General features: G+C 42.2%; 1 protein-coding gene and 1 long non-coding RNA gene across 5 annotated transcripts in view; one reads left to right on the top strand and one right to left on the bottom strand.

Moving 5' to 3' along the window:
* MKLN1 (muskelin 1) overlaps positions 1–14,088 on the bottom strand; it is a 108,929-nt gene that overhangs the window by 6,274 nt on the left and 88,567 nt on the right. For all 4 annotated transcript variants that reach the window (XM_061369524.1, XM_061369525.1, XM_061369527.1 and 1 more), the window contains 4 exons: positions 11,447–11,594; positions 10,284–10,398; positions 7,553–7,692; positions 4,423–4,525 (listed from right to left, as the gene is read on the bottom strand). In XM_061369524.1, the coding sequence (XP_061225508.1) occupies positions 4,423–4,525; positions 7,553–7,692; positions 10,284–10,398; positions 11,447–11,594 (506 nt within the window). The remainder of the gene's footprint in view (positions 1–4,422; positions 4,526–7,552; positions 7,693–10,283; positions 10,399–11,446; positions 11,595–14,088) is intronic.
* LOC133221006 (uncharacterized) overlaps positions 1–14,088 on the top strand; it is a 179,765-nt gene that overhangs the window by 132,539 nt on the left and 33,138 nt on the right. The gene's annotated exons all lie outside the window — the stretch shown is intronic.

The following is a 14,088-nucleotide window of genomic DNA, read 5'->3' as shown; positions in this document are numbered from 1 at the left end:
TATATATTACTTATAGATATCTGGCTAATATAAAGTTAATGAATATAATCAACCACATTCAGAGAGAGGCCAGATTATGACATGAGTAATACTAATTCTGGCACTTTCCAAGCTATGGCCTTTGTGTTCCCAACAATACTGTTCTTTTAACAGCTGTGTACACTTTAAGCTGTTTCTACCTACAGCAAAAAAAAGCAATTCTGCCATTTATAAGTCTTGGTATATTTGCTGCATGCCTCTGCCAAATGAAATACTTAAAGGGGAATGAGTAACTCCTGCTTGGGATAGCCGGCAGGTTGGATGAATCAGATGTAATTCCCTCTCTGTAATATACAGCAAGTGCTCACATCACAGCATAAAACAGTTCCTCAGCTTTGACCAGTTCTGTCATAGCCCAGCTCAAAGCAGCAAAGAGAGGCTTAAAATCCTTTGAGGAAGGAGCCATCCCTCGCTGAAGTTGGGAGGGCTGAACGCTGTTTCTGAAAGGCTCCTCATCTCCAAAACCTCTCCTCCTGCAGCACTCGGCCTCTGAAGCTTTACAAAGAATCACAGCAGGACACTAAAGAGAAGCATGCTTTTCTTAGCTCCTTCCTAGAACTATTTTTCCCATTTGGGTTTCAATTTTCCCAGAAATATCAGTCTAATGCAGACTCAAACAATACTTTTGGGCCCCCTTGGCTTTATCTAGCAAATTTATTGGAGACAAGGTCTTAAGAATGGAAAGTATGAAGCAGCCTTGAACAGGGGCCTCCTGCCTCAGTCTACAGGCTAGTCAGGCCTCAGATTGGCCTCCAGGTCCTTGCTCTTTCTCCTACCATGTTCCAAGAAAAACATACTGCAAGTTTTGCTTGCACTTTGTATCCGTTTTACAGCAGTCATGGGATTGAGCTTCACCAGGAGCTGAATCTCAATGTACAAACTCACCTTGCTCTACATGGACAGCACTAGCCATTTTTTGTACCATCTTCGTTTCTCCCATAGCCCACTCCGCAGGGTATGTCCGGGAATGATGACTCTAGTGCTCAAGGAACACCATCTATAGCCTTGGAGAGTGGTGAGGCACTGGAACAGGCTGCTCAAGGATGCTGTGAATGCTCCATCCCTGGCAGTGTTCAAGGCCAGTCTGGATGGCGCTTGGAGCAACGTGCTCTAGTGGAAGGTGTCCCTGCCCATGGCAGGGGGTTGGAACTGGATGAGCTTTTAGGTCCTTTCCAACCCAAATCCTTTATGATTCTATGATTTCAAGCAGAATCACAGTCAAAGAGAACTCGGTTTGCATTTATGGGCAACAGCAGAGGCAGAGCTGGCATAGAGCCTATGGACACTAAAACATGTACTGCATGATACCTGTTACTTGCAGTCATCTACTTCATTTGGAATAATAAAAACCCCAGAAATAAAACTATAATCCTGTTAACATACCTAAAATTCATAACAAAGGAGGAAAAATCTGGGAGTATGTTCCTACTATCAATCATTTGTGCTACTTTAAACAAAATTGGTTACTAACACCAAAGCAAGCTTCAAGAACAGCCTGTTTGTTTTCTTTGGCACCCAACTCAAAACAGCTGAAGGGACTTGCCTAACTAAGTTAGAATAAATTCTCTTATAAAGCAAGTCAGCCTTGCCTCAAAGTGCAGTTCTGCTTGTAATATAAGATTACCCATATACCAGTCCATAAAACATGAAACCATATATACCAGCCTCCAAAAGCACAATAGCATGAAGTTTGGGATAAACCTATTCAACTTGGTCCTTCCCAAGTTTAACAATTGGCCTAAAGAGAAGGGAAACAACAGGCAGAAACCAATTCCCTTAGGATTTGCCATGCTAAGAAGCCTTACAACATTCCAGCCCTAACTATTCTATGATTCAACAGCTGTAACCAGCCCAGAACAAGCTGATCAGATATACAGCCTTCAATATTAAGATGATCTCAGATACAACTAAGGACAGCGCATGTAGGTGACTGGGCTGAGATGCACAACCAAACTGGTGCTTGAAATTTGATATGGAATCCAAAAAGCCTGCGTCAGTCCTTTGGAAAGCACAAGAGCTATTTGAAGACGTGATGCCAGAGCAAAAAGCCAACTCAATGTGATAACCGGAAGGTAAATTGACGTCAACTGGAAATACACCCAGTCAGTACCAGTGCGGAGGCTGGCTCTGGGCCACATCCCTGCCAGATCTGCTCCAGTGTAAAAAACTTGGGAAGTTAAAGCTCTTGGAACAGCATAATTAAAGATGTTATTAAAAAATGAGCAAGAAAAACAAGACACAAAAAAGCCTCCCGGCCATTGTGACGTGGTTTTAGGAGACCACTGGAATGGAAGCTTGAATGGTACGTGTTGATGCGACCGAGCAGACAGAAGCTATTGGAGTTTGTTTGGATCAGACACTAAGCCTGCAGAGAAATGATTCACAATATATTCCCTCAGCTGTATTGAGCTACCTCATAGGCTACATCATTAATGTGCACAATACTAGCATGCTCTGTGAAAAGGGATAATATATCTTGTATTTCTACATTATTTGATAAAACTACTAGTTTCCCCCAAAATCTCAGAGGAGCCCATGCAGTCAAGTAAATTCCTCATTCTTACAAGGTGGCCAAGGTAAATGCTACACACTGAATTGGGTAAATCAAACGTAGAGTATTAAAAGGATTTCCTGTGCCAGATGTTCACAACGTGGAGTCTTTATGGCAGTGCCTTTGGTTTGCTGGTGACAGCAGGCAGCATGATCTAAAAGGAGAGGAGCTTTCTGATCACACCCCAAATGATTCCTGTTCAGGCAACAAAAAGGCACAGCAAGCCATGAGAGACACAAGGTCTCTTTAGGAGTAACTGGCCAAAGAGAGACACGGCTTTCATAGGCTACCAGCACACATTGAGAAAACATGGGAGATCAGAGGACACAGGACATCGCCTTAAGAGTGAGTGGGAGGGAGAAGGGATGAAGAGAGCAGCAGAATGGTTATTTTATATTAGAGATTATTACAAGTTCAATTACAAAGAGGAAAGTGTTACCACACTGGGGAGATGGGGCATAACTGGGGCATGCTGTATAGGAGCGATAAAAAAGTACCTCTTTTTCTACCTGAAATAATGCAGGATTATGTGTCATTTACCTTTCCCATGCTAGAAAGGTCTAGACAGGATGTGAAACTACATGTTCCCCGGAGAAGCTGTGGTTGCCCCATCCCTGGCAGTGTTCAAGGCCAGGTTGGACACAGGGGCTTGGAGCAAGCTGCTCCAGTGGAAAGTGTCCCTCCCTGTGGCAGGAGTTGGAACTGGGTGAGCTTTAAGGTCTCTTCATCGTTCTGTGAGTCTATGAATTGAACTGAGAAGCCATCTAACAGAGAACTTACAGGCACAGCACCTGAATGCTTTACAAGATTAGATTATTATAAAGACTAACCAGAATTTATGACCAGTGTGATCAGTTCCAGGGTACTGACACGAGTAAATGCCTTCTTCTTAATTCCTCCAACCCCACATCTCTATACAGTGCATATGCAAGATGCATTTTCTCCCTCAAAAGGTTTTAGCATCTGGATGAGGATCCTTTCTTTACATAAAGTAACAAGTTAAAACTATCAGATTAAGTGATTTAATCCAGAGACTCAGCATGGAGTAACAGCGCCCATTCCCCTATCACAGCTTTACAGAAGGAACTCTCAAATCACTTCCTGAGTCATTAACACAAGTAGAGAGTCAGAACCATGGTCTCCTCTTCCTCCCCTACCCTGAACGCTTGGGCATCTAGTTAGCTGCCCCAAGTTCCATGTGGAAATTCATGGCAGAGTCCAATCAAACCACTTCATCTGACACTTCTCACTCTTTCTGTAATCCTTTGTGTAAAGTGACACGCACTGAGGTCATGGAATCAAAACAGGAAATGGGAACAAACGCCTGGAACAAATAAAAGAACATGCCTACTGGATAACAGTCAAAAAGGCAGAGGGAAACAAGATCTGAAGGCTAGAAAGCAATGCACATCCACAATCTGCTTCCAGAAATGCTTATCAACTAGAGAAAAAGCCTCTTTCCCTCCCCCAGAGCTATTTAATATTGACAAGCCAAAAGGCAGCGTGAGTTTCTTACTCACTTTCTACTACACAACCAACTACAGACTCATGACATTTCAGAGTTTACATTTCAATTAAAGCTCCCAAAATACACACCAGTACCCTGGAATTAAAACAAAGGTCTAGTTCTTCACTGTTTTGAGTGCAAAAACTATTTTATCTGGAACTGCAGTTGCAAAAGTGACTGTTTGCTAAAGCACAATGATCTTCAGTGCAGAGAAAGAGATGATACAACAAAGTGTCATCCACCTGTAGAGCTTTTTCATCCTGAATAAAAACCAAGGTTCAAGAGGCCTAAAACTCTCACGACTTCACCTTTCATTCATCATTACCTCTTTTGTCTCCTCAGGGTCTGAGTGATCCACAGTTACATATAAGTCATTCTGCAGGTACTTCAGTGCACTAAGAGGCTCAGTCTGAGCTTTTTCTTCGAACCTGAAAAGAGGAGACAGGAGACTTGAACACAGCCATTTCCTACTGCTATTTGTACAGAGAGCAAAAGCCATCTAAGAAAACCTTCAGCCCAGTATTTCCAAGCAAAACCATGTTAATGGCAGCTTGGCCCTGTATTCACCGAAGCACATGCTTTCCAGACAAGCTGAAATATAGAGGAGGGGCTTTTGGGGAGTTATAAGGGTGAACTATCACACTCTTACTAAAAGTATTCGAAGGAGTATGTACAGCAACTTCTTCACTGATGCTGAGGCACTGGCACAGGGTGCCCAGAGAAGCTGTGGCTGCCCCATCCCTGGCAGTGCTCAAGGCCAGGCTGGACACAGGGGCTTGGAGCAAGCTGCTCTAGTGGAAGGTGTCCCTGCCTGAGCAGGGGGTTGGAACTGGATGAGCTTTAAGGTCCCTTCCAACCCAAACCAGTCTGGGATTCTATGATTAATACAGAAATGTAAACCATTTAGTACAGTTTGTTCTCCACAGAGTAAGGTATGAGTAGCACCTTATGTGAGGAGCACAGCTCAGACACAGGCAAGCCTGGAGCACTTATGTCCCAGGGATATTTACATTCCTGACTATGCAGAAGTGTAACTGGAAGTACAGGGATGGAGATAGCTCCCTGCTGCTGGCAAACAAGAGAAAAAGGGATGATGCGGCTGAAACCCCCAGGTTCAATGAACACTGGGCCTAAATATTCCCACTTTTGGGAAAAGCACATGTACATGGAAATCCTATGCACCACCAGCTTATTTCCTCATTTTCTTTTAATGAACAGAAATTATAACTCCTATGAAGTTAACAGAGCTGAAAGTGATTCTGGATTCAGCATCCTCAGTGAGCAGAGCTCCTTCCCTGCAGCTCTGAGGTGGGTGCATAAGCCTGGAAAGGATGAGGTTTAAAATGATCTTTGTTTTTCTCCTATCACCTATCCACCGAGTGCAGTATCACACTGTCATCCTCTGAATCACCAATATACAGAATTAAACCTTTCCAGGAAAACAGCTCAGACACTTTCAGACTGCAGAAATGAGGACCCTAAAAACCACACTCTCAGTTACTTAACTGCCTTGCATCAACTGCATTATAGAAACACAAGGTGTTTTATACATAATATATTTCAGTTACCTATAAGAGATTGTAGCCTTTCAAACTGAAAAAAAGCCACACTGAATAGAATTAACCATGTTATGTTTTCATTTGGGTCATCTACTTGGTTGTTTATAATGTAGTGGACATTTGCAGCCTAAATTTGGTACCACCTAAAGATGCAAGTGCATTTAGGCAGTGCACAAAGACCATGCCTGTTACTTGATGTACACAACATTCTGGTAGTTAAATATGATTTCTTCCAGTATTCACATAGATTTTCTTAGTATCACCACGATCCAGAGAGCTTAAACAAAGCTTACCTTGAACAAAGGGACCCACTGACACCTCACAGCTCTTCTTCCCTGTGGCTTGACTGCTATAAACAAGTTAATAGGCCAAACAGGGCTCCAGCAAATACAGTGGATTTGCAAGTCAAGTACCTGTTCTGGCACCTAGAGCTTGAGGGAATGCAGATAATGGGCAGCCAAGTGACTCTACAGCAGTTCAGCTCCAGCCCTGCCAGGCACAGGAACTCCATCAAAGCACCCATCATACCAGCCCCTGGGCTGGTCGTTGTCTGGCTCCCTCCTATGGACCCCAGTAAAAGGGAGTACGGTGCATAAACCCCAAACTTCTGCCAGATAACATGCAGCAACATCTCCTTTCAGTGCAACTTAAGGAAGTAATAACTAAGTCATCCAGAGCTGTCTCTGGAGGCTGTACAGCTGAATATGCATACAACCGCATGTGGGTTTAATAAACCTCCCAGATTACCGAGCCAGACCTTTATTCATTCCTGTAGGTATTCTCATCTACTGCATGGCTAATCTGCAAAAGGCCTCATCAAGCCACAGTGATTGTGAGTTAGGTAAAGCAATTTGCTTGCTGCCTCAGAAGTAAAATATCATCAGTAAAAAGTAACCTCCAACACTTGGCAGAACCCGATAAGACAGTATTCTCACCAAGAATGCAGAAAGAGCTATTTACTGCCTTCAAATCATTTGCTGGGTCTTGAAAGGCTGTCTTACTGCTGCAATTTCTTGCCTAATGCCACACCAGAAGCTTGATTTTAAAAAGCTGTTGCCCTAAATAGCAAATATAAGGCAGCTCTGAAGCAGGCACAGTACAGGAAGCATCACAGTGCAGCTGAATTCCGCATAAGTGAGATCTTTCAAGGGATTCTGAATGAGAAACTCTGATGACCTCACCATGGTTGAGTCTCAGATGTGCAAAGGCATCCAGCCCCCAGACTTCATTAGCATCCTTGCGAGCTGTTACTATCTCTTAGCAGTGTTTCAGAAACACATTCCATTTCCTTGGGAGGTGACAGCACCAAAACACATGTTGATGAGCAGCAGAGTGAAAAGGGAATCTAAAAATTCCCCCATGACTCCCCACACAATACCCAGATTTTTCTAGTTTTAGAATAACATAGTAACACCAGACTCAAGTTCATCTTGTAGCTCAGCCATACCCCACTGCTTTTTATTATCATAGAATGGTTTGGGTTGGAAGGGACCTTAAAGCTCCTCCAGTTCCAACCCCCTGCCACGGGCAGGGACACCCTCCACTGGAACAGCTTTCTCCAAACCCCTGTGTCCAGCCTGGCCTTGAACACTGCCAGGGATGGGGCAGCCACAGCTTCTCTGGGCACCCTGTGCCAGCGCCTCAGCACCCTCACAGGGAGGAGCTTCCACCTAAGAGCTCAGCTCAGTCTCCCCTCTGGTAGGTTCAAGCCATTCCCCCTTGTCCTATTATTAAACTTAGGTTTTCAATGAAAAAGAATCAAGAAACCTGCAGACCACCATATAACCATCAAAGGGATATTTCCCAAAGCCATTTACAAGACATTCAGGTTTTAGCAACTTAAAAAAACCCCACATTTTTAAAAAGAAAACTGCAAACTCCCTTTTGTTTCTGTACCTGTGCTTCCTTATGAGGTATTTGCAGTGTCTTAGCAGGTATTCTTTTGAAGGTCGACAGAGCTTCAGAGACCAGAAGTCATCTAATCTCATCTTTGGAGAGCAGGACTTGCCAGGATTCCCTCCAAACAAGTAATGAACCTAAGCAAATGAGAAGCAGAGCAAAAAAAAAGTTGACTTGACTGTGTACAAAGGCTATTTACTATGTCAGCATCTTTGGAGAGGTTTATTCTGGAGGGAGATAACTCTGCCGTGCAGACAAGCTGTTCCATCTTACTATCAGCCTTACTTTGTCCCTTAGGAGATGAAACTTCTCTTAAACTGCTTACATCTTAAGATAATAAAACAGCTGCACTGCTAAAACCTCCCTCTAGCAGATTCCTGAGGTATTTACAAACAAACATCCCCAAACCATTTCATCTCTTTCTTTAGGAAAAACCTATGAGCGTGATAAACCCTTCAGCACATAAGCTATGAGTAGAAAAGAAGGATCTGAGCCAACTCTTTTTGCCCCATTCAAAATCCTTGATGCAAACAATACTCAAACTGATGGATTACCAACCTTTTCTCCAATCTTGTCCTCAAAGACCCCAATTTCTCATTGTCATCGAAGAGGGTAAATACAGAACCTGTATTAAGCCTGTCTTTCATTTGGGGATAAGCAGATTACACCCATATAGTGTGAAGGGACTACAGCAATCACACATCTTCTTTGAAAAAGAAACATTTCCATGCCTGTTAGGAAAGCTCAGATAAAAGGGACTTTGCAGATTAATGCTCTGGCTCCCATCAGAGCACTGCTGGTGAAGCTGCACTACTGAAGTACCATAGTTCAGATGAGCAGTGAAGACCATTATCTTTCCCAAAGACAAGGGTCACTGATAAAGTGAGTGGGAAGTACTAGAGATGCTCAAAGTGACATGATGTTGGGAGATGACTAACAGGCCTGTGTCCCAAAGTGTCCCATAAACTCTACAGAGCCTTAGCTGACTTGCAGAGAGTATTCCTATGGTCCCTAGAAGGGCAGATTTGCCTCATCTCAACAGAGCAGCCTTGTGATGCCAAACGCACTACCTGAGCACAAAGGAAACAGTCACCTGAATACAGAGTAAATCAGAAAGACAAAATGTCATGTTAAGAGCAACTGAGGATGAAAACACCAATCTTATCTAGAATTAGAAGTCACAACCATTACTGTGACTGCCTTCAGAAAAGGTTCTAGTAATGCTGAGATGCCAAACATGGAAACATTAAATATGTCTGTACCCAAAATTCATTCTGCATTCATAGTAGCTCAAATGAAGCGCTCAAACACCATTCCAATAGTTTCAGGACACACCACCTTTGAAATGTAAGGCTAGATTTACGGGAGAGCACATCTCAAGTAGAACTGTTAAAAAAGCACTGTTTATTCACTCACCTTTTTCCCTTCACATCATTTGGTATTTCAAACTCTGAACTGTTGATATGAAACATACCACATGGGTCTTTAAATAGTAAGCAGGCTGAAGAAGTCCAAGAGGCTACCTTTCTCCACAGCTTCAAAAATAAGCACTCCAAACAATGTATTCTACATCCCATTGATGTAGGCTCTCCTTATTTATATCAGAGAAGTTGAGAAAGGTCATTGGAACAGAGGTTTCTAAAAATAAGGCTCTTCAAAACAAGCACATCAAACAGCTCTTCAGATAAAGCTGGGCAACTGCCATGATTTAGCAACCTTCACAGTAACTTACAAAATACTACACTCAATCTCATAGTACCTTAGTGGTGGACTTGTCAGTGCTGGGGTAATGGTTGGACTTCATGATCTTAAAGATCTTCTCCAACCGAGTTGATTCTATTTTATTCTTACACTTAGAAGTAAGCCATTAAAGGCAGAACAGTATTTACAGTCTGTAAAGATGACCAACAATATGAGCTCTCCATAGAGAAGCACCAAATCCTTAAAAGCCCCTTGGTTGGGTTTCCCAAAGCTGATGAACATCCCATGGAATGATAAGATTACAGTATACATGTCTTTTTCAATTCAGACTAAAAAGGAGGTTAAGAAAATGTTCTTTCAATTGCAAAATATCTGTGAAAGATTAAGTAAATGTGTCATAGGAACATTAATTCATAGATTAATACAACTACGATATCTAATTCATGGGGTTTTGCTTTATTGGTTAACGTGCACAAAGCCCTAAGTTTACTGAGCACTCGTACACTATAAACCATTTAAAATCAATCTAAGCATGAACGTGTCCATTCAAGTCAGACAGTGCTAAAGAATGGCAGTTGCCACTGATGTCCAGGGCAAAGGAAAGCACCTCTGGTAGAGCAGATTGTTAACAGTGATTAGTTCCTTCAAAGAGAGTTTCTCCTAGAAACATCGGTAACTATTTGTGACCTTTTAGTCACCAACAGGTTGTGACATTAAGTCCTTGAGGATAAAGAAGGAAGCTTCAGTTAAGAACAGGTAAGAGCTAGCTGCCTGACAACTTTATACAGGTTTAGTATACCCCATTGTCTGCATGCTTACTTCATGTAGGACCTATCATGTTTACATCACATTGACACAAGTAGCTTAGAACCTGATTGCAAAAGATTAGAGTAAGTTAAATAAAAGGCACCCTCCACATTAACACTATGCAAGAAGCTGTATTCGTCGTACCATCTTTGAAGAAGAAACTACACTTTAAGAGTAATAAGACTTTAAAACACTGTATCTGTAAACTGGACCCTCATACCTTGTGCAACTCATCGTACACCAGCTGATGGGCAAACCTGGGGCAGGGCTCCTCTTCCTGAAGGCTTTTACCTGGATTCTCTTTTGCTGCTTGGTCATTCTTATAGACACAAGACCTGACATAAAAGGCAGGAAGTAATGATTAGCAGTGCCTACAGGAAGCAGAAAAAGTTACTAGAAGACTTTAACGTACAAATGATGTCAACTTGAACTGCCTGACACGTAGCACCAAAGATTTTCTTCTCTGTATATTGTCCTCTATATAGAGGACAATAGGGAACTGCATCCCTATAGTTAACACTACAAAAAAAGCCATCCAACAAGCAGAGAAGGTCATCTTGGCCGAACATAATCCTCAATCACAAGCCAAACAGGAAAACAATTCTCTATGTCATGAGCTTTAGAGGTATCTTTAGATGCTGCATGATTTGCCAACAGAATTATTTCTCATTATGGAGAATACCATCTTGGACACAACAGTACAGGCCACAGACTGGAGCAAAGCTAACATTTCCAGCACTGATTTAAGCAGAATTAAGTTGTAACTGAAAACCCATTTATATAAGCAACATTCACACCTTTCAAAGTGATTGCCCCCACACTAAGGGAGACCCTGAATGCAAAAACGTTGCCAGCTCTGGAAAGGGACAATGGGAACCAGCTGCCAAATACAACACAGCAAATGGATAAGGAAATATTTTCTCAGACTACTGGAACTAGTAGCTACCTGAAGTACCCCTGATGCAGCATGGAAAGAGATGCTAGGTCTTGCATGAAGACTTCACCACCACTGTTCATGCAGCAGTTTCCTCCTACCATGCGGGCTGCTATTAACAACTTAGGTTTGACTGCATTTGCTGCACTGATGATGAATCCTGGCTTTTAAGACTTCCTAGGGGAAAAGCTCCTTATATAGGCTCACTTCCCCTCATCCCTCCACCTGCCTCCAATAAAGAAGTTCCTATGATGATGTCTCTCCCTCATGTGGCTTACTGCTACGGTGTCTCTAAAGATCATGGGGAAAACAAGCTGCCTCAAGGGAACTCTGTTGTCTTCATTACCATCCCATGGCTCTAAGAGGTTGTGGATTACCTGGGAGACAGGATTGCTTTCTAAAGGAAGTCAGCACTGATGTTAGAAACAGCACCCCTTTCATCAACTTACCAGCTGTTCCTCACAATGTCATAAATCCAGAAGGAATTCCTTACATTCTCTTCCCGCTTCTCCTTGTCTTTACTGAGCCCTGACAAGACATGGATTTCATTCAGTTCTGGATCAATGGTAGCCCTTTGAGTGAAACCTGTCATTGGAACTGACAAAAGAAAAGAGAAGTTACACACTGAAAACAATGGAGAATACTGTGAGGGTGCTGAGGCACTGGCACAGGGTGCCCAGAGAAGCTGTGGCTGCCCCATCCCTGGCAGTGTTCAAGGCCAGGTTGGACACAGGGGCTTGGAGCAAGCTGCTCTAGTGGAAGGTGTCCCTGCCTGTGGCAGGGGGTTGGGAACTGGATGAGCTTTAAGGTCCCTTCCAACCCAAACCATTGCCCAGAGGCATGCAGAAGTCACCACGTAACCAACTTCCTTCTTGCACATGCCCTCTAAAGCAGGGTGAGAGGGATAAGAGGAAGAAAACTCATCCAGAGGCTGACTTCTTCCCTGCTAACGACAAGTCTAGTGCAAAGTCTCTCGTTCCCTTCCCATCCGTGACTTCTGGAAGCACAAAACCCCTTCTGACAGTTGCTATTTCCTTTGGAAAGGTATGGCTAGAGCTATCTGGGAGACTACCAGCTCAGAAATGAGGATTAAACTGCCTGAAGATAGAGCTAGATGACCAGTGCAGATATAAACAGAGTGACTTTGTTATTGTCTCATTTGTAAAAGGAAGCATTGACTCCAAAAAAGCTTAATTGGAAAAGCTGGGAAACTCAACAAAATTCCAGATGAACTCAAGATTCCAGGCCTCCCGTTGCTTCCTTTAGGACAAAGATGTCAAGAAGTGGGTTTTTTTTTCGTACTTTCTGAATAGTTGTGGTAACATTACTCAGCTCTTCTTCTGCTCCATCTTCAGCTTTAGAAATGTGGTGAAATCCTGAGGGTTCCAACAGTTTTCATCATAATTCCCCGAAAAAAAAAAAAAGGTCAGCAAATTTGTTTGGCAAATCCTTTTTGTTTGTTGTCTAATTCCCCATTTCCTGTTTCCCTAGGCAACCATCCTTCCAAAATGGATTTGTGAAGGGCACGTGATCCTTGTTTACAGATCCTGTTTGTCTCATTTCTCTTTCTGGGTCAGTTGACAAAGGCTGGTGAAGGTTCTTGGCCTTCGCTCAAGATTTTGGCATGAAAAATGCTCCCAACTCTTGTATTTTGCAAATTCTTCCCTTCAATTAGTTGTAAATTGCACAGAGAGCCCAGAAAACAAGCTCTAATAAACCGATAATATTGCTGTTTAAGAACACACTGAATGGTATTTTCCCAGCCTGTTCTACAGTAGGTTTTGGTTTCATGCTTCTCATTGGGTAGGCCAAGCACCAGTTAAAAGAATTCAGAGCAGGCTTTGGTTTTCTCCACTTTAAGCCCCTACTGAGATGTTTAACAAAGCCAAAAAACCAGCCTATTTCTTGAATAAAAATGCTTATTTCTTACATAAACGTCAATAAGAACTGAAATCTATCGGCATAATTCATTCTTGAAGTCCCGTCAACAAAATCCTTGCTTATGGTTCTATGGCAAAGCAGGAGGAAGAGCCTTTGGAGCCCTCATCAGCTTAAACCTGCTTATCTCAACCTCCAATTTTGCCATGAGGTTTCAAAGGAAAATTAAGCTGGTTTATAAAAGCAAATGGGTAGCAGAGCAGAGGAAAGAACAGGGAACAAAACGCTGGTACAACAACTACATACCATGTTTTACATGCAAAGCACAAAGAAGTGCTTTACTAAGAACTAATAGAAACTGTCAAAGTTACCCAATAAGGAAATAAAAAGTAAAAAGAAACTTATAAAGATAATTATAGACTATATATTGTTAATTTTTTTAAGAGCATCATGTTATATGCTTGCTTTCACTGCATTGACCCTAAAGGATTAAATTCAAGGCCAGTTTGAGACAGTTCTGGCAGGAGAACCATCTGAATTTGAGCAGCAGTGCTAATGTACATGGAAAATGTCTTTGCAACCCTATCTGCTGCTTTGAACAGTAGAGACACCATGCCACGTTTTTAGGGAAAAGCATGAAATCTTCACAGCATTAACACCTGAGGCTCATCGAAATGAATGTTGTTATAACAATGAGCAACATGGTTGTTATATTAATGCTGATTTGAAACTTGTCTATGGAATTTCATCCCCATGTTGTTAAATAAATGAAGTTTGTATCTAGTTTATTCTGGACTTCCTGAAGCTGAAATGATTATTTCAGGAATGAAGGAGGGAAAAGCCACTAAAGTTCAGTGCCTCTCTTCTTGTTTACTCTTAGTGGTAAGGATAGGATTTATCCACAGCAGCTGCAATCAAAACCAAATCCAAGCCAAGTCACTTCAGGCTTCCCTCAGTTGTAAATCAATGTCTTCTTGAGACTGTTTGAAATGCATAAAGGATAAAAATCCGTATATCAGAAAATATGTTATCCCTACATTTAGTAGAGCTTAAGATGAAGAGTAACTTCCACAAAGTCTTTGACCTATCTAAGCAACAGTGTAGAAAACATATTTAAGTAGTGCCTTGGGCTAGAGACAAAGTTGACATCTAGTCTTTTGCCGAGAATTTGGAAGTTAGATGCAATATGATTAAACAAAACACAACAAAACAC

Source organism: Neopsephotus bourkii, unplaced genomic scaffold, assembly GCF_033783945.1.
Source record: "Neopsephotus bourkii isolate Nb327-2 ecotype Australia unplaced genomic scaffold, CSIRO-AGI_Nbou_v1 NB_1505, whole genome shotgun sequence".
Classification (NCBI taxonomy): Eukaryota; Metazoa; Chordata; class Aves; order Psittaciformes; family Psittacidae; genus Neopsephotus; species Neopsephotus bourkii.
This window is presented reverse-complemented; position numbering and strand designations above follow the sequence as displayed.